The following is a 23,570-nucleotide window of genomic DNA, read 5'->3' as shown; positions in this document are numbered from 1 at the left end:
CCGGTCAGTATTTAAAACTGAAGCCCTGACTCCTTGGAGCTAGTAGAATCCTATGGCACTTAGCACAATGTTGAGATGTGTCTCATCAGTGCCTGGCCAAATTCTAATGTGGGTGATTACATCACATCAGGCCAGGTCTACATCACAAACATAGCTCTACAGGCCAGTGATGCAATGAGGTAAGCTCCCTGGCTGACAGCTATTCTGGCAAAACCCTCTAATGTACACACGGTTATGCTGGCAAAACTGTGTGTTTTTCTAGTGTAGACCTGCCCTAAATCCCCTCAAGAACTTCAAACAGATATTTGTATTCTTCACTTCCTCTCCTACCTGTCCTGTAATGTTTACTTGCTATCTTCTTCTGCACAGTTACTATCTTTCACCCCAGACATGGCTACACTTAAGCAGACACTGTATAAATCCAATAGCACTGCATTCCTTTCTTTCCTCTTCTCTCTCTTCACCAGCTCTAGGAAAAGTTCTGAAATTCACAACTTCAAAGTTTATCAAAATTTCAGTCCCCACCCCCAAAATAAATAAATGGGGGGGGGGGGCGAAATGCAATAAATAGATAAAATAAATTTGCATCCCATTTTTGACCAGCTCTTATTTCCACTTTCAGTCACAAAAACTGAGATGGATTTTAGACTCTTAAAAGTCCCTCTCTTCCATCCCAGTAATTAAACTAATTAATTTACTACAGACCCTATAAAAACATTCTGTATTCAAAATATTAGGAAATGGGAAAGTCAGAGAGAACTATTTCACCCAACAGCTAACAAATACAATATGATATCGGAAGAGAAGGAGAGCAACATCTTACAAAGGCATTCATCAGCCACCTACACCCATTTCTGGAGGAGGTAGGCAGGACTGAGGTATATGACATGGAAGCAGGAAGGTGGGATTAAGACCAACCCAAGAGCAAGGCATCTTAGGCCAGATGGCATTTCCCTAACGAACAAACAGTCTGGATGTGCTAAATCTGAGTACATGCACTGTGACAGCAGATGGGACCCACACAAACAGCTTTGTTTCTGTTTGGGACCTACGTTAAAAAGCACCGTGTGTGTTTGATGAAGGATGAATTACTCAAAGCCAAAGCAATATGCACTTGTTTGGGTTTGGTTTTTAAAACCAATTTCCATAATTGGGAAAATGATACTAAACCAAAAATGTTATCACAGAGCAGCAGACAAATTCCTGGGATTCCAGAAGAAGCTAAATCAGATGGGGATACCAAATTCAAATACCCAGTTATACAAATAGGGCAGGAGAGCCACAAGTCCAAAATACCCCAGGCTACTCGTAAATGTCCTCCAAAGACTGTTCGGCAGAATGCCAGCATTTAGCCACTGTACTAGTGTACTAAAAGGAGACCTGCAAACATTCTTACACAATTCCCACTTCTATCTCTCCATCTATCTTAGTCTCATATTGCCACCCAACATGGTAGCATCAGAGCACCTTTCATGTACAATCAACAGGGATAGCAAAGTTCATGGTGGACTTTATGGAGTTCTTGGCACCTGTCCGTTTTCAAAGTCACAGCACTGGTTGGGGTAGGGAGCTTGGCTCTTTCATTTTTCCTTTTTTAAAGATTTTATTTGTTTCCTCTTTTCTTGTGGGTAGGAATTTGGGGCAGAAAGAGGCATCAGTGTTGTGAATATCATTTTAGAGTGTAACGGTTCTCTAGAGACCCTTTGCCACGTCTTCCTGACCACATCTCCCAAATAACCTATTTCCCTTCCTTAATCCCCCGCCCCCACTCAATTCCAACTGATTTGCTCTCCTGCCCATTTGCCACATTCCACCCATCCCTTCCCTCCCCACCCAGATGCACTCTAGTTCTGCCCCATCTATTGCAAACTAATCTGAGAATGATTGGTAACCTTCCAAACCAGATCTCAGTACTTTCCAGCGCTTTGCAAGCTGGGGTTGGGTTTTCCTTTGTTTAGGCCAAAGCTATCTGAGTAACGAGTGATGGAACTTCAATCCAAGCAGTATAACAACAGTGGGATGCTGCCATCACACTCCAACACAGAAATAAGTTTACATCATTTCACAGTTTATACTTGTCACTGCAAGGCCATGCTAACATTTGCTACAAAGGGCCCAAAGAACTGTCCTATTACACGTGACACAGCTCTTTTGATTTACCCATTATACATATCACCAATTCATGGCCCCAATCCTGCATCCTCTCAGTACATGGAACTCCAGGGAGCACAATGGGAGCTGTGCACATGGAAGATCTGCAGTGGCAGGGCCACTAGGTAGAGTAAGCCACTCAGATGCACACAGTGGGGAGCCTCACGCTGCACCACAAACAGCTCTTAAATCACCCTACTTTAACCACATATCCTATTTTACAGTCACAATAAGGGTCGAAAATAATTCTCTCTTTTCAAACAAGTTAAGCTTTCTATTCCCCATTTCAGTTCCCCTGCAAACTTACAGCCAGATCCATGCCTGCATTTGTGAAAGCTGAACTAAACTCTTACCAAAATATCAAGCCCTTTTTGATGATTTGTATGCTCACCACATTAGCATCTGGACACATTAAATGTACAGTAAGAAGTAATACTTATTTTAACTTTGTACTTTTGCCATTCAAAAATCTCCAAACACTTGATAAAAATTAACTATTTAAGCCTTACAACATCCATGGGAGTTAGGTGTTAATCTATCCATTTGTCTGATAAACTGAGGCTTGGAGACTTAAGTTAATTGCCCAAAATTATAAACAGTCAATGGCAGAGCTGGGAATAGAACTCAGAAGTCCTGACTCCCAGTTCCTTGCTCTAGCTATTAGACTACACTTCCTGAGTCTTCCTGAGTTTGTATTTAGGGTGCCTCACTCTGAGCGCTACAGCCCAAACCAGAGCAGTTCATAAGAAACCTTATCTTGCCCGCAGCTCTCCCCGTCCACATACAATATGAAGGTTTACTGAACCCTCATATAGTTAGCTTTTAGTTTCTAATCCAGAACTGATGCACTAGATCTTGAAACATAACGGGAGCTTTCTGTTTAAAGAGACAGCAGCAAAAAGTAGATGTCACGCGTAAGACTGCATCTCACCAGACATCATTAATTCAACATTCCGACATCTCACACGCTGCAATTCATTCAACATCAAACGCCTCAGTGTGGGCTTCCTAATTAAAACATGGAAAGGCTGAAATAAAATGTAAGTATTTTTGTCACATCGTTTGCAGGTGTTTTACTCATAATTCAACTGCTTCATGTTTCATTATATACAGAGCCACCGACAGTACCTCAGATAGGAACCAAGAGTCCTCACTTTGACATTTTGACAAATTCCACCAGCACCCCCTTAGTAGGGGTCAGCTCCTTTCTGCCACAGCTTAAGCCAATATGAATTGCTTCAAATCGAGCTGCTGAGTAAAGGCCTTATGCTGCGAAGCGCTAAGAGGCCCCAGAGCCCATCTACAATGGGGCCCTGCTCTAGCAAGGGACTGATGCACGTGAATAAATCCCAGGGGCCTGGGAGAGGAAGGTGCTCAGCACGTTGCAGAACTGCGTCCAAAGCATCACAGGGAAGCCAGTCACATCTATTCTGAAGGAACTCGGCTATCCTTGTAATAGCTTTTCTCCATGCTAACTGGGCAAGCGACCAACTCTTCCCCTAGCGTCTATGCACAGCCAAGTCTTCCTGGCCTTCCAGAGACTGCTCTATTTCCGTCAGCACTGGAGAGCTCAAACCTAATCTCTTGCTTGAACCATGGAAAACCACGAGTGGGGAAGCTGGTTTACATGTAAGTAGGCTATTTAGACAGAAAACTTCCGGTGGCAAGGCCTGCATCTTCCTCCGTATTTCACACGGCAGAGAGAGCTCAGCTAGTGCTCAACAACAGATCAATAACAAGAAGCTTTGTTGGGGGCGCAATATACTCTTGCTTTCTCCTGCAAAAAGGAGCAAAAACCACTGTGCCTTGAGATAGCAGCGAGCACGGCCAATAGAAGAGGTAGCGCTGTCGTCGCCACAGGGGAGCCGAGCCGAAGGCAGCAACTACAACTCTGCAGGAATGACAGCCTTGCCAACGCACATATCCGAAAGCAAAGGGAGCTCACTACAGCAGGGCATGGAGACTAAAGCCAAAATTCTCTGCTTAAGGGAGCGGAGAATACTGCTGCCAAACAAACCGTTTCTCATCAATATTTGTAAAACAAATTGAGCCTGCACTGTAAATATCCCTACATCTGTGCATTTGTTGTTTCAGTGCCGAGACCACAAATAAGCATCACAGAAAATCTGCAATGGGAGAGTATCTTGAGCAGCTCTGGTAGGGCTCAGCTGTTCAGCACTCCTGAAAACAGGCCTTTGTGGTCAGCGACAGAAGGCACTACAGACACCTTTCACGCTTTCTGGCTGGAATGAGGGAAGCCAACGGTAGTTTGCAGCCTCTTGCAGAAAGGAAGAGACAATGGGTTGGAAAAATCTTTTGAGAGCAAAAAAAATAATACACCATCCTCTACGAATATATTGATTTCGGACGGCTCTCCATGGCTTTAAAACAATCAGCCACCAAGCAAAACTTGACTCAAAACCAAACCAATTTGGCTCTGCAACAGAACTCCTCTGGCTACCATCCTGGTCTTCCCTCACTCTGTCTCCAGCACTCAGCTGGTTCATCTATCTCTGTTAAGATATCTCATTGTGAGTAAGGGGGCAGGGAAAGAGACCTCTGAAAATTCTGATTATGTCTGGGGAAAGCATCCAAGGTTTTTAGGTCTCTTCCCAAACCGAACCCTCTGAACACTAACGTAGCTTGGCCCTCTGACGGATTACAACCAGCGCCATGTTTGCAACATGGTCTCCATTGTTAGTGAACTCATTTACTGTTCTAACAGCATTCTCTCGGGTTAAAGGAGCAATCTTGAAGCCAGGAGATCTATTCCCAGCTCTGCCAGTGATTTACGGTACAACTTTCAGCAAGTCATTTCACTTCTCTAGGGACAATACTTGCCCCCCTCACATTGGTGATGTGGTTTAACTCATTATATTTGTACAGAACTGTGCTCTGACCGGATGAAAGGCACTGAAACTGCCACACATTATAAAGTAAATTAAAGTATTAACTGGAGGAGACTTTAAAGTATATTCCTTGTGAGTAACTCATAAAGAAAGCTTGTTTTAAGTGACACCCTTTTAGAAGGAAAGCAGAGGGAGGAAGATATTGGAATTAAGGTCAGTAGAACCTGTTGTAATACAAAGATCAAAATGTTGAGTTCCCCCATCCCAACACAGGGAAATTAAGGGCCAGATTCTGATCCCACTGAACTCAATAGCAATACTCCCATTAACGTCAAATGGGACCAGGATTGGGCCCTAAATACTGAATATTTCTCCCTGATATCATGCTAAAATTTACATAGAAGCTTATGATTCTTATGTGTATTACAATAGCACCTAGAGATTCCAACCAAAATGGGAGCACACTGGGCTAGGAGCTGTACCCACACACACAGTAAGCAACAGGTCCTGACCCACAGTGACAATCTAAATCAGAAAAGGAAGAGAAAGGGTGAGGGGGAAACAAAGTCACAGAGAGGTGAAGAGACTTGCCCAAAGTCTCACAGCAGGTCAGCAGCAGATCTGAGAAAAGAACCCAGGCCTTCTGACTTCTAGTCCAGTGTCCCATTCACTAGACCTCAGTACCCGTGAAGTTTTAGTTGTCATCAACACTTTTTGGCAGAAGAGGGGACCTCAGAGATATGCCTCATTTCCCCACTACATTTTCTTCTTCACAATCCATTTGCTGAGTTAGAGCCTCAGAGGTTGGAAACTGATACAGTTCCACTGATGTCAACGGAGCTACCCCAATTTATGCCAGCTAACGATCTCAACCACCGTCTCCATCTCCTGGAAGGAGGACAGAACATTCACTTGAACCAGCCCAACAGAACGAGAACGTAGAAGAAAGGCATAGCATGACCCTTGTTAGTTAAGATTTGTTTAGAGGTGGTAGGATAGCAAAATAATGATGAATTAACTTTTGTGAGAAAACAATGACCCACAATGAAAGTTATTGGTTAATCAAAGAGGAAGGGCCCGGACTTAAAAAATGCAATTTTAGAAAAAATCCCTTTGAGCGTATAGATGAGCTAAATCTGGTGCATCTACTTGTACAACAGCATATCAGTCCCTAGAAAGGGAGCCAGCAATCTGTTCCCTTATAAGTACAGGAAGGGGACACTGTCAACAGCAGGCAGAAAAGCATAGCTTTCAAGATGCAGAGACAGAGGCACACACCAGGATACGAAAACTAAAACCACCTGTACGGTGCTATTGTCAGCATCATGAACAGAACCACAGTAGAGGCTTTCAGATCTTAGAACCAAAGCAAACCGCACACCTGTTCCTTCCCTCTCAAATAAGTGACTACTTACAAAAAAACAAGTCTCCCCAATGTTGCATTGAGAACTGCCATGAAACGACAAGCGAGAGAGCAAGTTTCTAAAATAAGTCTTCTTGTGAAATGCTGTAACAGCAGGTCCCTTCCAAACGAAGCAGTTATACAAATCATGCAAGGTTTGCATGTTCTACCACAGCTATGTTACCCTCAATATATGATGCAAGTGTTGCATAGGTTTGGGGCTGTCGCTCTTTACAGGGGTGTGCTGCACCCACAGTGAAGTTCTGTTTCAACCATAGGCAGGTCCCCCTGTTCACTGCTGCACATTTAACATCCCCCGAGCCTGCTGCTCTCCTCCAGCAGAGAACAGCCTAAGCTTTAGGTTCCCAGCCCTGGAGCACAGTGGATGAGGGTGCGCTGTCTAAGAGTACACCCCAATCTCTCTTCCATCTCACGGAGTCTTCTGTGTTGCAATCTCTTCCATGAAGAGCCAAGGAGTAGCGTGACCAGATGTCCTGATTTTATAGGGACAGGCCCGATATTTGGGGCTTTTTCTTATGTAGGCACCTATTACTCCCAACCCCAGTCCCAATTTTTCATACTTGCTATCTGGTCACCCTACCAAGGAGGGAGGAGAGAAGAGCCTTCATGCTGCATTCCCCTCTGAAGGGGGTGCGGGAGACACAGTAAGAGACCATGCTCCAGGGTCCCCAGCTCATGACAAAAGAACATGCTGGCAGAGAGGAACTGACAAGACCTGTGGGGAAGAGACTATCCCAAGACATCCCAAAGGAAGACCAGGGAGGTGTGTAAAAGGTACGCCCACTCCCATTACAGGGTTACCCTTCCTGACAAAGTGCTTTCCGTTACAGGATGTGATCGATTTACAGCCATTGAAAAGGTAAATCAGCAGTACCAAAATAAGGCTGGAGAGGAAGGGGGAAAAGAAAACAGTACATCACATACCCACAATCTATCCAGGCTATAGTACCTCGTCCTTTCACCGCTTGGGCCACGTCGGACAGTAACCTGAGTGGACTTTCAGCAGCGGCAGCTGAAAACAACAGTAATAACAGTGTTAATCCAAATCAGCAGATACAGCAATTGCAATCTTTTGCTCAAAGCACAGAGAGAACATTTTTCCTGGAGTCTCATTTGTAAGAGGAATCAGTAAACCTTGTGCAATTTGAAAGGAACGTTGATACCCTGAACATTTATACCTACAGCATGCATCGCTGCCTACATTTCTGAGGGTATGTCATGCATTCTACCACAGACTTCAGTATCTTGGCCCACTTTCTTTCTCCCACCTCCTTCTCCCTACAGCTGTGCACTCAGTGGTTTGCCTTGGAAAGATAGTCTAGTGGTTAGAGCGTTAGCGAAAGATCTGGGAGACAGAGGTTCGGTTCCTTGCTCCACTAGACACTTCCTATGTGACCTCTGGCAAGCCACTTAGCCGCTCTGCTCCCCTTCTGTAAAATGGGAATAATAGCACTTTGCTAACTCACAGGGATGTTGGGAGGATAAATACATTAAAGAGATGCTCAAATACTATGGTAAAGGGGGCCTTATCATTTTAACCCTAGAAGTGGCTGCATTTGAAATTCCAAAGATAGATATGGCACAGCATTGCAAAAAATATGTTTAGATTTTATAAAGCACTTTCATTCCAAAATCCCCCAAAGCACTATTATAAGTGTAAAATGTTATTAACTATAATCAGAAAAAAATTTAAGGAGGGAAGCCTAAGAAGCATTTTTATTTTCAACCCAATATCTGACTTCTTAAACCCACTACAATAAAAACTGTTCTAGACTCATAAAACTTCTTTGGTATTAAAAGAAATCAGCTGCTCCACTGTAAAACATAATGTTAATGGAACCATCAAAACCACATGAGCTCCCATTACTGGCTCCTCAGCTAACAAAAAAACTACCAACAAGCCTACCACATCCCACCAGTTTAGGGCCTGACCCCACAAGCTAATCCCCATGAACAGACTCACTCGCCTCCACCAATCAAATAGCAAGACTGAAAGCTCTGCCGATGGTGGTAAGGTTCCACCATTGACTCTTCACTAGGGCCATCTGTTACCAGCTAACTCAATTACTAAGGCCTTGAACTTTGCCTACACTAAGAGTTGAAGGTCACTTCAAAGGGGGTTAGCTACTTTGATCAAAAAAAAACACACAAGCCAACATGTTTCCTAGACAAACCAAGGCCTGAGAGTTCCCAGAGGGTAGTTTTAAACAGCAGCACTCTGCCCCAAGGGTTCTCATAAGAGGGTTCTTTCTCTCTTCTTCAGTGTACATATGGGGATGCTGGCTGGGTTAACAAGGAGGCATGGGCTGCAAAGAACATTCCTCTTCTGCTTACCCGCTGAATTTTTAAAAAGCATTCTTGTTCTATGTAGGACATTTACAAAGTACCTGTTATCTTGGAATCTAAGAAACAGGGACCACCTTCTCTGTATACCAGCTCCACGGTCCCCAGCATTGCTCCATGTCTCTGCAGCATGGGCTCATTTAAGCTATGCTGTCAGGGACTCCTTCCACTGGAATCAGTACTAAGAAAACTATCCTAGTCCCCAAACACTGATCTCTATGTGACTGGCATTTGCTCCAAACAGTACAGAATGCAATATACCTAGGCTTGGCCAAATTAGATTTTTTTTTAATATAATTTCAAGGGATAATACCAATGTTTATTTTAAAGCATTTTTTCAACTTTTTATGGCTTTACTTGCTATCTGGTCACCCTACCAATGGGGGAGGAGAGGAGAGCTTTCACGCTGCATTCCCCTCTGAAAGGGATGGGGGAGACACAGCAAAAGACAGGCCATGAAATTATGGGAGAGGGGTCAACATTACATGTCAAAATACACAAAGAAAATATCCTTTAATCAAATTTTAATAAGTTCTCAAGCAGCATTTTTCTTCCTCTGCCTACCTGTAAATTTCAACGATTATCGATGGAAATATTTTTTCATTTGTTTATACGGTGAAATCAATCTTAACAAAACATTTACCGATAAAAACCTAATCCTTTCAAGCCTAAATATACTCAAATCACCAAATCCAGTGCCAGGAAAGCATTTCAAACTGGGAAATACTGGAAGAGAACGTGGAGGAGGTTCCCTCCACAGACTGCAACAACGGTTGGGGAAGTCATCTGTTAGCATGGAATAAGCATATACCACAGGTGGGTGCATCCCTCATGATCAATTAGTTTTCTGCACGTACCAGGAATATTAGGTAGCACTTGCTTGAATACCATATGATATTTTAACCCTTCTCACCAGCAATATGACCGGCAGTTGGCCAGAATCTCAACACAGATACATGGTGGGTATCTGGAATTAGAATCGTGCCCAACGACTTTTTACAGGACAGCAGCTAAGCGAGAGATTTTTTAATTGCGTATAAGGATCACCACTCTAGGAAATGTTAATCCCCCAGACAGCTCTCAGTGCAATGCTTTACATTGTTAAATCCAGCCAATTAAATTTAAAAAAAAGAGAGCGAGAACATGACTTTTGAAGTGGGCCCATAGGGCGACATTTATTTGACAAATGTCTGTGCTGAAGTGCTGCGATTGTACTACTAAAAATGAAAGCGACCACCACTAACAATGTTAAGCCGGGGGGGGAGGGGGGGGGAGCCTTTTAAAAAGCTGAACAATACTGTTGGCTCACTTTTTAACAAATTTCTTTTCGAATGGAAAAATGTTAGAAACCCAATTTATGATTTTCACTTTGAATCTGTTCCAAAGAAATTTTTGGCCAAGTCAGAGCACTTTCCCATTATACCAAACATATAAATATTTTAACAGTATTTAAGTCACATGTTGCGTATGTGCCAATTTCAGCATAACGCCCCCCACCCCCACCCCACCGATCCTCAGAAATAAAGTTAATTCCCCCAAGCATCTGCACTTTAGCAAACAGGAGAATTCTATCAACAATAGTTCTTTTGGAGAAAAACACTGGAACACCATATTAAGGGTCCAAATTCTGCTTTCAGTTGCAGGAGTGTAAATTTGGAGTAACTCAACTGAAGTCAATGGGGTAGATGATTTACATCAGTGTAACAGAACAGAATTTGGGTCCATTTCACTAAGCACAGTTCAAAGGATATTAATATTAAAAAATAACATTTCCTGGCTGTTTCCTTTTCCTTACTGTACTTGCAGGGACTGGAGCGGGAGAAGCAGCAGCATTAAAGAGACTGTTTTGATCTCACTTCACAGTTAATCAGCAGTTCCCATGTGTGCTGGCTAAATGAATATCAAATCCATGACAATAAGAGCATTTTGCATTTCCCTAAGGATCTCAAAGCACTGTTTCTTTCACCTGGCACCATAAATATACCCAGTACTTTATGACACACAGAGCCAGACAGTACTGCTGTCCAAAAGAACTTGCAATCAATGTCTGATGACAGAAAGACACAGGGCAAGATTTCACTTATGGACTCAGAGAGGACATCTCTGGTGAGAAGATCAGCAGGGGAGAATTCATGGAAGACGCTGGTTTTAACTAAGAGGCATAGAAGAGACAGAGCAGGTACATACCAAGAAGTGGAAGACTGTTCCAAGGTTGGGGAGCAACACAAAAGAAGATGCAAAGGCACAAACAGGAAAAGGGAGTAAAGCAGAAGGGTAAGGAGCAAGAGGAAATAAGATTAAAGAGGTACATAAGATTGAACAGCCTCAAAGGGGAGGATGGAGAGTTTGAATAAGATTGGTAGAAGACAGTGAAAAGATCTTATAGGGACAAGTGACATGGTATGAGATGAAGGAGATGGGGGAGCAACACAAGAGGCCCACTATTATGGTAATTAAGACATGAGGCAACCATAGAAAATCCAAAGGTGTTAGTGGTACAAATGGCTGTATTTTGGTATTCTAAACATTCATTCATTCTGCCTTACAATGCATCACCCTGAGGTTGGTACTTACATATTATGGCGACAGGCACATTAGAAATACCTGTGTCTGACAGATAAGGCTGTGAGTCTGTCACAAGAGCCACAGATTCTGTAACTTTCTGGAACCTCTGTGACTTCTGCAGAGGCCTGGGGGCCACCTGAGCAGCTCAGGCAGCCCCCAGGCCAGCCACACCAAGCACTGCTGGGCCAGTCTCGGGACACCGCACCCCTCCCTCACCAGCAGGAGTTTGGGAGCAGAAGGGGGCTCAGGGCTGAGGCAGGGAGTTGGGTGTGGGGTGCAGGAGAGGGTGAGGGCACTGGGCGGCGCTTACCTTCCCCGACTCCTAGGCGTGGCCAGGCAGCTCTCTGAGCTGCCTCCACTTGCAGGCACCTCCTCCACAGCTCCTACTGGCTGCAGTTCCCGGCCAATGGGTGCTGCGAAGTAGGCACTCAGGGCGGGGGCAGCATGCGGAGTCCCCCTGGCTGCGCCTCCGAGTCCGCCTAGGTAGGGGCCGCAGGAACACGCCGGCCACTTCCAGGAGCTGTGTGGAGCCAGGTAGGGAGCCTGCCAGCCTCCCCGCCCCTTTCCCCAGCAGCAGCAGCGGGGGTCCCAGGCCGCACGCCGCCACCCACCCCCAGAGCACCCGTGCCGCCTCTGGGCTGCCCCCTAACCCAGAGCACCAAAGTTTCAGTCGGGCGTGCAGTACAAGTAATGGACAGGTCACAGGCCGTGAATTTTTGTTTACTGCCCGTGACCCTTCCATGACTTTTACTAAAAATACCCGTGACTAAAACATAGCCTTACTGATAGATATTAGAGTGACCATTTTTGCCAGGTGGTAAACAAAGCCATAGAGAAATGAAGTGTCCTATCCAAGGTCACAGAGGGAGTAAGCAACAGAGCTGGGAACAGAACCTAGGAGTCCTGATTCCTAGGCCTTTGCTCTAACTACTAAATTACAACTGTGCATTACTGCTATTACATATTGAGCACCAAGAGCTTGTTCATCACTGTACAGGAAAAGACGACGACACTGGCCAACATTTTAAAAAATGGGGGCCAAACATGGGAGTCTGCATTTAGGCACTTAAATAAGTTCACACAAATTAGTTCATCAGGTACAAAGAACAGTCAAAAGCAAAAGGAGAACTCACCAGATTTGGAGTAGAGCACTAATACGTTATTCCGTGTCCTGAGGAGCTTCTTGAAATCCTTGTGGTCACTAATTTTTTCTATGAGTGGAGACACCTTCACCGAAAACAGACAGGCTGGCAGGACTGCCTAAGGATGTAAGAATTTAGAAATATAAGTGACAACTTCCCTGCTTGCATGAAAAACAAATGCAGAAGGGCACTTCCAAAAACCAACCACTTTTTTGGCATTTCAAACTGTTCCAACCTCAGATAACTTAGTGCTTTATGCAAAGTTGCACAACAATTTGATAAAACAAACAAAAAAAACCAACCCATTCAATCAAAACTGGAACTATGCAATGTTAAGCATTTCCACAAAGAAATCCCTAACTGGCAAGTATTGGATAAATATTTCCCACCACCACCAAGACACTTTAGGAGGTGTGCAAGCATGCCCATTAAAATCTGCTCAAGTAAGTTCATTCTTATTTTATTTATCCAATGTAATAATAAATAATAATAGAGCACTTATAAAGCATTCTTGCAGGTAGATCCCAAAATGCTTTGCAAAGGGGACAAATATTGTCTCTGGTTTTTACAAGTAGGGGAAGTGAGGTTAAAGGACTTGCCCAAGGTGACAGAGTCAGTGATAAAGCCAAGAGTAGAATCCAAGGGTGAAACCATGCCCCTAAAATAATCAATGGCAAAAGTCTCACTGACTTCACGGGGGCCAAGATTTCACCCCACATCTCCCAACTCCCAGGCCCATATCTTAGAGAGCCTCTTGAACTGAGGCTCTGGAAATTTGCTCACACACAGCCTCTGTGACCCTGGGCCAGCCACTTCATCTCGCTGCCTCTCCGGGTAGGTCTACAGCGCAATTAAAAACCCACGGCTGGCCCAGGCTCATGGGGCTTGGACTAAGGGGCTGCTCAATAATGGCATAGCTGTTCAGGCTGAGGATGGAACCTGCGAGGTGGAAGGGTCCCAGAGCTTGGGCTGCAGCCAGAGCCTGAAAGTCTACACTGCAATTAAGCAGACCCTTAGCTCAAGCCCTTCAAGCCTGAGTCAGTTGGCATCAGCCAGCCGCAGGTTTTTAATTGCGGCGTAAACATATCCTCAGTTCCCCCATCAATACAATGGGGATAATATTTTTGTCACACCATTTGTCTTATTAGCCTCTTAGCCTATGTACATAAAGAGCCTAGCACAACAGGGCCATAGCCTCAGTTGGGGTCTCTACTACTAGTTTGCATTACCGTAGCCTTAGGTAATATAATCATCCGATCTATTGGACCATTTTGCCTCACTTCTGCACTCTAATGCATTCATACTAATCAAAAGATTATAGGAAGCCTCGCTGGAAAAAATCTCTAGTTTACTTTCACTTTACAAGAAAACCTTAATACTCATTTGCTTAGCTAAAAGCTTTAGTTTATTTGCCTAAGAAAAATGAGAGGTTCAGCATTTCCCTAATTACAGTACTAATAGTTAAGTGTCTCATTCCAAGAGAGCTGTAAAACCTGCGGCCAGAGAGCATATGAAAAAGGAAGAGCCAGTTCTTTTTGCATCCTGACTGCTACAGACCTGTGTTCAAAAGCAAGGCACTACGCCAACCAAGTCACAGCTCTCTGCTCCAGGCACTAAATTTGCAACGAGATGCAAAATTATTTACAAGCAAGCAGCTTGTCATCATGGCCGAAAAACAAAACCCAAAATCCATAAAAGCAATGTTATTTGGCAACAGACATTTCCGAAGAAAAGATATTTAAAATTCCTGAGTGCACAGAATATTTTCAGGAACCTTTGCAATTGACAGGTTAGATATAAATTACTGTAGTCCTGGAAATGAAATCCTGTAATACATTGTTTGGGACCCTAAAGTTACAGAAAGCTATACTGACACTTACTGTATAGTTGTAAAAGGTCACGTACACCTATAAAAGAACAAGTTACCCCACTCCACATGTAACCTCCAAACACAGTGTGATTTTTCGTCTCACTCTAGTGGTTAGATGACATATAGAAATTTAAAAGTCCACTACCACCTCCAAAATAAAACAGGCTTGCTCCTTTAGCTCAAGCAGTAGAGGCTCTTGCTTTTAGATCTAGCGGTCCACAATTCAATCCCTGCAGTCAACGGTGTTGATACAAGTATACTGCTTGAGCTAAACAAATACATGTTCTAGCTACTAGAGGGGGACAGAGCGGCATGGTGTTAATGGGGTTACACATACTGAAATTCAGCTTCATGCAATTCCACAAAAGTCAATGAATGGGATGAATTTAACACATGGACTGAAAAGGGTCTGTTTACACAATCCGTATAATTATTTTTCTTTAAAAAAGGGGTGGGGGGGAAGAAGAGGGATGACTGAAGTTCTCACAACTTTATACCAGAACTAGTAAGAGGTTTTTCAAAAATCTGCTCAGGTTAGGGATTGCCAAATGTGTCTAGCATGCAAGAAAGAGGCTGAAACGATGCACTTCTTATTTGTCTAGAAAACCAAAAATCAATAAGACTACACTATGGAATCATTGCCTGAGAAAATCTGAGTTTAAAACTCAAAGTCATTTCCAAAATGTCACTAACACCAGGCTGCATCATAAACTGGTAAACTTTATTTAAAAGCACTTGTATAGATTTACTGATAGTTTGGAAGCAAACTTATTATGTCTTTTCCAGACAGAGAAGCTGTGCAACCAATTTCAGTGAATTTTTATGGCAGAGTTATACACCCGTTGAAAAAATTGATTCAGGAAACAATGACATTAACGACAGCCGTGTACGTGTTGTCACCAACACAGAATTTGTTGTGCTGGTGTAATTGCAGTCTCCTTAAAGGGGAAGCCCCTTGCATTGCACATATCCATTGCTACTTAGCACAATTTGCTCTGCAGCTATCAATGTGTGTTATTCATTTGTCGTTCTACCACACCAATCATTGTGATACTCAAGTGCCTGTCCATTTGAGATTATAAATCCACTGGGGCAGGTGCCAGGTACTGCAGCATGCCAAGTACACTGATCGCCCCCACCAAATAAATCATTGTCATCTTCTCAGAATTAAGATAAATGTTGCAGCCACAAGAAACCAAGGTTCAGTCTGAAAGTACCGAGTTATACATGAATATAGCAATTGCCTATCAGTCTAAGGCTGTGCCTCAATATTGGTAGGTTACAGCTGGTGTCTACAAGCTCATCGCCTTGTGGTAAAAGTTTTAGGGACATGGCATTTGCAAATTGATAAGAATTCATCAGGTTTGTGTTCTCTGAATCTCTCCAGTTTAAATTAATGAATTAAGACCATCCTCAGACATAAGAAAAATGTCTAGTGTAGACAAGGCCCTTAAGATCCTTCACCTTACCGTCAACCGAGCAGCAACAATAGTAGTACTAATGCAGACACGGTGCCGCTGGCACTGGCCTGGGTTTCAACCATCAGCTCAACTAGCTCTGCTCCAGGCATGGTTCAGTCAACACAAGAGTTAAAACACTAGCAGCTGGTCTGGAGATGCACCAGCAGACAATTAAGAAACAAGGCTGGTGGTTGTCAAGAGAGTTTTAGGGAGTTAAGTGCCCAACTCCCACTGAAACTGGTGCAATAAGAACTGGTCACCTATCTCCCTGAAGTTCATTTGAAAATCCACAGCGAAGAAGTCGAGTGCAGAGAAGGCTGACTTGCAAATCCACTGCTACCTTATCTGGATGGGAGATGAGATTCAGGGATAGACTTACACCAGACTTTTTGTCCAAGTCTTTGTAGAAGGGGTTAAAAGCCAGCCAGCACTGTATTAAATGCCTTAGTCATTGTTCAAATCCAGGGCACAGAGGCGGATGAGCTCATACTAAAAAGAAGGGGCCAGGAAAGGTGACAGACTCCCGCAAGCAGGAAGTCTGAATTTATTTGTCTCAGGAAGCACTATGCACGTGCATGGACTGCTATAAATAAGAACTCAAATGAAGCCAACCTGCCATTTGATCAAAGAAACCTAAAAATTCAAAACTATTCATGAAAAGCCCAGCAAGACTGACAGCTTCATGTGGGAATGGACTTCTGGAATCCCTGAGAGTAGAGGGAATATTAAAGCGGCATGCTCACTGTTTAAGAAGTGCCTTCTCTCTAAAGATATCAGGAAAAAGTGGGGTCAAGCCAACAATTTTCTAAGATCACAAGCTCTCTGGCCAGGGATTGTCTTTTTGTTCTGTGTTGTACAGAGCTTAGCAAAAAAGAGTTGGGCTCTTAGGCTCTATGATAATGCAGACAACAGCTGTGGCACTGTGCACATCAGCAGCAGGAAAATTTGGTGGAGGCCTTCAAGGAAAGGCACTATGACATGAAGATGTCTCAGGACCACCTGCCTTTAGGATTCTGAGTGGGGAAGCGCCCTGAGGTGGCAGATCTTAGTTCCACTCTGTTTAACCCACGCCCTGTCTCCAGGATCTGGATTTATTTCTATAAATACTGGCATTCTATCTAGATTTTTACAGTGCCCTCATCATAATAGTATCCGAGCTAGATCGTGTAAAAAGTCCTGTACAGTACTCTGAACAAGTTGTGAGTGTTAAGATACGTGTTGTTCGTATTTGAATACAGGACGTTACAAGATTATGAGATTCAGCTGCAGTGTTTTACTCTCTACCTGACCACCACATCAAGATATATATTTAAGTCTTTCCACTTAGCTTACAGGGCTTATTAGAAGAATCAGCTGTTAAACAGTAAGTTTATCTCAACCTACTGCCCCACTATAATAAGAGTTGTTGCTCAAGTGACAATTGGGTTTTCAGGAACTCCTAAAAATCCACTGTCACTGGCCCCAGGGGCAGGTATGTAAGAAATTGTCTGTAAGTCACCTTCAGCACAAATGAACATTTGAAGAACATTGTCATTCCTTAAATCATGTTATCTCCAAAGCATCGGCAATTCAAAGAGAGGTAAGAGTGTATTCAAGCTCGTATAAGGCTACTAAGCTGGTTTTGCAACAACAAAAGACAATGCTATTTAAACAACTCTCAGAATGCTTTTTTTCTTATTTAAACCCGGTTATCCATATTGACTATGACTCAAAAAAATGTAGCACTATGACTGGGTACGTGGTTTAACTTATACAACTAACCCCACAACAGCTCACAAAAGCAACAGGGCATTTCACACAATTACACTGAACACACAGTGATGTTCAAACTTTGAAGTCAACTTTTGTGCTAAACAATGCAAATGAACGAGGCACATTTACTACCCAACAGTGGAACACAGTTTAACTTTGATGCATCATATGAAGCAAAACAAAAAACGAACACTGTCAAAGAGTTACCATTGTTAGGAGAACACTCTCCTAAATTTGTAATAACGTAGGCCCTGACTTCCAGTATTAGGAGCGTGAAAGTCTATGCATGCATTTGCACACGTTTAACTTATGTATTTATAACTAAGACTTCGTTTTAGTCACAGGTACTTTTAGTAAAAGTCATGGACAGGGGAAGTAAACAAAAATTCACGGCCCACGACCAGTCCCTGACTTATTCTATATATCCCTGGCTAAATCTTGGGGGGGAGGAGCCACACTGCCTGGGACCCCCACTTGTGCTGGGGGGGCACGGGGGGCGGCGGGCAGCCCAGGACCCCTGCTGGTGCTAGGGTGGGGGGGCAGTTGGTGGGGCTGGCAGACTCCCTACCTGGCTCTGCACCTCCAGGGAAGTGGTGACATCACCCACCCACAGCTCCTAGGCGGAGGCGTGGCCAGGCAGCTCTGCGCACTGCCTCTACCCCAAACACCAGCTCTGCAGCTCCCATTGGCCAGGAACCGCAGCCAATGGGAGCTGCGGGGGCGGTGCTTGCAGGCAGAGGCAGCATGCAGAGCTGCCTGGCCATACCTTCACCTACGAGCTGAGGGATGTCATCGCTTCTAGGGAGCCGCGCCAAGGTAAGCGCTGCCCAGAGCCCTCACCCCGTCCCGTGCCCCAACCCCCAGCCCTGACCCCCCTCCGCCACCCAAACTCTTGCTGCTGCTGCTGGCGGGGGGTTGCGCGCAGTGGCCCGAGACTGTCTCAGCAGTGGCCGGTGCAGCTGGCCCTCAGGCAGTCCCTGGGCCAGCGACCAGCCGCTGCAGAAATCACAGAGGTCCCGGAAAGTCATGAAATCTGTGACTTCCGTGACCTCTGTGACAAACTCGCAGCCTTATTCATAACCAAACATATCTGTGTGACTTAGATATTTGCACAGACACACAGCCAAAACGGCACCTAACTGGCCAAGTGTGTGTACAAATATCTGATTTCTACTTGCACAATGGGTATTTGCATGCATAAAACAGATGTGTGCTATTGCATACACCTACCTTTGAAAGTCTCACCCGCGGCAATATGTATTTTTTGGGACCATGAAAGCAATTTTGGTTCTAATACAAGTACCAGGAGGTCCTAGTGTCCTGCCATGAAATCATGGTCTGCCTGTATGTAATGACTTCTCCAGACTCCCCTAACTCAACTGATGACAACACCAACTCTCCTGCAACTCATCTTTGACAGGGACTCCCCATTTTAGCATAGTCACCCTCTCAAGCATCCTCATTTTGGTACACCAGCAGTTAGTCACTGTAAATAAGAATATTAAATCATCCTGTGTATGAAATAGGCTTTGCCTGACAAGAAATCCATTTTACATAATTCTCCTAATCAGTGTTTAGAAGGACATCAAGACTCCCTCGAAATTCTACCACAGTTATGGAGATTATGGACTTTAAATAAGTTATCTGATTTCTTTACAAGAGAAGCAACACAAATTCCAGGCAGGACAACCCAAAAGAGGTCTTTCACTTGCCAGGGTGACATGGGAAAGAGCAGGTAATCCTTCTAGCCAGACTGGCTTTGTCCAGCCTTTTCATACCAATTCCTATAGCAAATCCCATGGCAGTGCTTTATGCTGTATTTGCAACTTTCTTTAAAAGTTAGTTCTCTTGGATCTTCCACAACTTTTAAGTAGTCACATACTGCCAACACTGAAAAGGATTTCCCCTCCTCCGTCTAGACAAATTGAAATATTCGCTCATGACTATTGTTTTCCCTCCTCTCATACACGTTTTTAATTTTATTTTTCTTAAATGCAATTGCTGGCAGACTTGGAATAAGCTGTGCCAGGTGCATGTATGAAGGCATTATAATCATGAATCAGAGACATCTTTTACAACAGGATTTAACAGAAACCACAGCATGGAGTAAGCTACTGTAACGTACACTATATTATTATACATTTTTTTATAATAATCAGCAAAAGCTATATATTAAGAATTCACAAAAACATCTAAAATTAATTTTCCTGGTCTTTTTTTTTTTTATATCTGTGTGATGTCCCAACAACTTATGTAGACCTACATTTTCAAGCGTGACTAGTGATTTTAGGTGTCCAATGAGAAACACCACAAAGAGAGCTGATTTTCAGATAGCAGGCAGGCAGCACTATCCGAACACTAGGTCCCTTTAGATTGTCTCATGTTGGGCACATCAAAACTTGCATCACCCATATTAAGTAGCCACTCTGGAAAATGTATACCCCTTTGTTTAAGAGAAAAAACAATTGTTAATAGGCTTTTTATCTTCCTAGCTCATCATGTAAACTGCTTTTGACCTTGTGCAATAATTGCTTTCTTTCCACCCACACACACCCCTTTTCGTTACCACTATCTACATTCAGGATGGCGCTACCTTGATCACTGAGCCATTTGTAACAAATGTCTTGTGAGACAGAAAGTGATAAGTCGGACAGTCCCCCATTTTTGTTTATGATTAATATCTAAAATAGCTGAAGAAACATTTTAATCAAATCAGATCATAAAGAATGGGGTTCCCCTCTGTTACACGACGGTATTTAGAACTCTGAATTCTGAATGCTTCAAGAAAACTGCTGAGTTCTTCATATTTGCAACAAAGAAAGGAAAACATTTTGGCCTCAGATTTTAGTGGTCATAAGTAAATCTCCAGTTTATTAATGTGCAAAATAAAAATATAAACAGCATCTATGGTACCCGTCGGTACCTTTTCTTAACCACTGTGGTACTGACAATGTACATAAAAAAAGGAAGAAGTCTCAACTAATGTGGAATTAGGATTGCAAATCCCATCTGACTTTTCTACTTGTTTATGTTCATTTTTCTTGAGAAGTACAAGCCGTGGCACTTTACTGATCCAAATTATAAAGAGAATAATTAATCCTTACCTCTAGCCTTTTAAGGAACAACGCACTGATAAAAGCACTGATGCATTTTCAGTTATGATGCATAGTAACAAAAAGGACAAATGTAATTTCTTCCTTCATCGAACAGAAGAGGTGACACAGTGATAACATCATGGTATTTATGTTTTACTCTAAAGTTAGGGTACGTCTACACTGCAATCAGAGGTGTGACTACAGCATGGGTTACAATTCCCATGCTACCTCAGCTAAAAATAGCAGTGAAGATACAGCAGCACAGGTTTTAGGGTAGACTGTACAAGGCTGTCAGGGACCCCGGGTACACATTGCAGTGCTAGCCCAGTACCTATTGCAGTGCTAGCCCAGGCCGCGGTATTTTCACTGCTAGATTAGGTATGCCTACCTATGCTGCAGTCATACCTCAAATGGCAGTGTAGACATACCCTTAAAATAACGAACACTATAAACTGCATTGAAGGTAACATGGGATTTGCAGAATTCACCATTCTAAGTTAAGAGGATAGTGAAAAATACCATGGTGATGTGAAAATTTGACTAGCGCCTATTGTTCTGCACAGTACTTAAACTACAGGCATAATATATAGTTTGTCCTAACAGTTGTTTCAAGCTCTGTGTAACCCATTAATTATACTGCATATCACTGGTTTTAAAATGCTTAGTGAAGGAAAACCTGCACAACTATTTACTAATTAACAAATGACTAATACTGACAATTACCGATGCTGACAAAGAATTTTCTCCTTGTTATGAGTGTAAAGTTCAATTTCTCATCAAGTCCAGCATTGGTGCAACATTTTATTGACATTCTGTTTAATATTTGTCCCAGATATCAATTTATGAATGAACACATTTGTGTAATTTCAAAAATTAAGGGCATGAGAAAAAGAGTGTGTGACATATTATCCCTTGCTAGACAGTAGTTTTGAGGAAGTGTAAAGAGTATCATTTATTCGATATGTGAGACCACCAAAGAAAGAAATCACACCCCACTTCGGGGGATGAACTCTAATAATACTTGGCACTTACATAATGCTTTACTTTGTCAAAGCATTAGACAAAACATTACCTGCTCAATCCTCATAACACTCCTGCCATGTTGATAAGGAGTATTATCTTAATTTAACAGCTGGAGTAACATTCACAGAGAGGTTAAGTGATTTGACTATGGCCAGAGGGAGGCCGTGTCAGAGCCACGATGAGCCCTCAGAAATACGTAGATCATGAGGGCATGATCACACTATGCTGCATCTTTAAATAAAAGAAATCTCTTACCTATCCAGAGCAGGTATTAAAGTCATATCAACGTAATCAAAGATAGCACATTGCATTAAAACTGCCAAAATTGAGATTAGCTCTGTCATCTTTGTTCTGCAGGTGCACATATCACACTGTCCCTCCGTTCACACTATCAGTTCTGCTCCCATTAGCTACCAGGATATTGAAATTTACAGCTCCATACTAGTTTCAGTGGCCTGTTGTGTCATAATATTGTAGCTGACTGCCAGAGTCCTTACAAGCCTAGCCCTAACCCAAAAAAGCATAAGCAAAAAAGAAACAAAAAATCTTGCAACTGAGAATAACTCATATACTGAGTTTTTCATCCGTAGCCCTCAAACCACTCGATAAAAGGAACTCATTATCATTACACCCCATTTTACAGATGGAGAAACTGAGTCACAGAGAAATAAAAGGAGTTGCTCAAGGTGACAACTGGCCAGCAGCACTGCCAGGAACGGAAAGGGTCTCCCAAGTCCCAGTCTAATCCTCCAATCACAAGACATTTGCTAATTACCCCAATTCAATCACTTGCTTTTACTTCTTCCCATCCATCATCTATAGGTCATATATGTAAACCATAAGCTCCTCTGGACAGGACTTTGTAAAATTGAGTGCTCACTTTTGACGCTACAGGTGAAAGCCTGGCCTCATTGAAGTCAGTGGGAGTTTTCCCATTGACTTCAATGGAAACAGGATCTCACTCTATATCAGTATCATCAAGCGTACGCCTGTGAACCAAAACCAATTCAGGAGTTGAGGTTTGGTTCTGGAGGGATATCTGAGATTTTACCCAGGGGATAGCTTTTTTAAATAAACATTTTGAGGTGAGGCAAGGACAAAATGGACACATACATATCTGTATTTATAAGGGGGTCTGAAGTGGAGGACTTGGCAGTCTGCAGTGTCCCTCTGACACACACGAGTACTTGCCACACCAACTCAGACACTGTAGTCTACTCTGATAGACTCAGAAATGGTCTGGGAACCAGGAGCCCCTGAATTCTAATCCTGACCCTGTCACCTATGTGTAGAATGTCTTCAGGAAAGTGAAACTGTCTGAGCTCAGTTTCCCTATCAGTAAAATGGTGTCAACAGTATTCAGTCACCTACCTCCAAAGGATGTTGTGAGGGTTAGCCAATGTTTGCAAAGCACTCCAGAGATGTGGAATGCTATAGAAGCAGTAATTATCCTGCCTCTGGCAATGGTATACCTTATGTACCACAAGAAGGTGCACTTTCCACCTTATCAGTTGTGCAATATTGTGCATTGAAGGAAGATGCCTTCCTGACTCCTACAATCACCAATTTTTGCCCTGAAGTACAAGGTTTAATCAACCACTTGATATACTGAAAAGGGAAGCATCTCATAAAAGTATATATACCACAGCACTATGTGGTTGCACACAACTTGATCATCATATTACTTGGATATCCGTAAGGAAGACTTTACAAATAACTCAGATTGCAGTAACTTTCCTGATAGAATTCATTGTATTAAGAATAATCGTTTGCTTTTTAGTGCTTTTCTTTAGAGGACCATAAAGTGCTTTACAACGGTACGTAAACCATCTCCATTTTACAGATGGGGAACCTGAGCCAGAAAGAGGTTAAAATCTAGATTTTCAAAAGTAGCCTC

The 23,570-nt window shown here is 43.0% G+C and overlaps 1 protein-coding gene across 1 annotated transcript in view; it reads right to left on the bottom strand.

Moving 5' to 3' along the window:
• PDIA5 (protein disulfide isomerase family A member 5) overlaps nt 1-23,570 on the bottom strand; it is a 119,004-nt gene that overhangs the window by 91,965 nt on the left and 3,469 nt on the right. The window contains exons 2-3 of the mRNA XM_037912015.2: nt 12,465-12,591; nt 7,348-7,435 (exon numbers count right to left, since the gene is read on the bottom strand). Of these exons, the coding sequence (XP_037767943.2) occupies nt 7,348-7,435; nt 12,465-12,591 (215 nt within the window). The remainder of the gene's footprint in view (nt 1-7,347; nt 7,436-12,464; nt 12,592-23,570) is intronic.

The sequence above is a fragment of the Chelonia mydas genome, chromosome 11, assembly GCF_015237465.2.
Source record: "Chelonia mydas isolate rCheMyd1 chromosome 11, rCheMyd1.pri.v2, whole genome shotgun sequence".
Lineage (NCBI taxonomy): Eukaryota > Metazoa > Chordata > Testudines > Cheloniidae > Chelonia > Chelonia mydas.
Note: the sequence above shows the minus strand (reverse complement) of the source record. Positions and strands in the feature narration are given on the sequence as shown.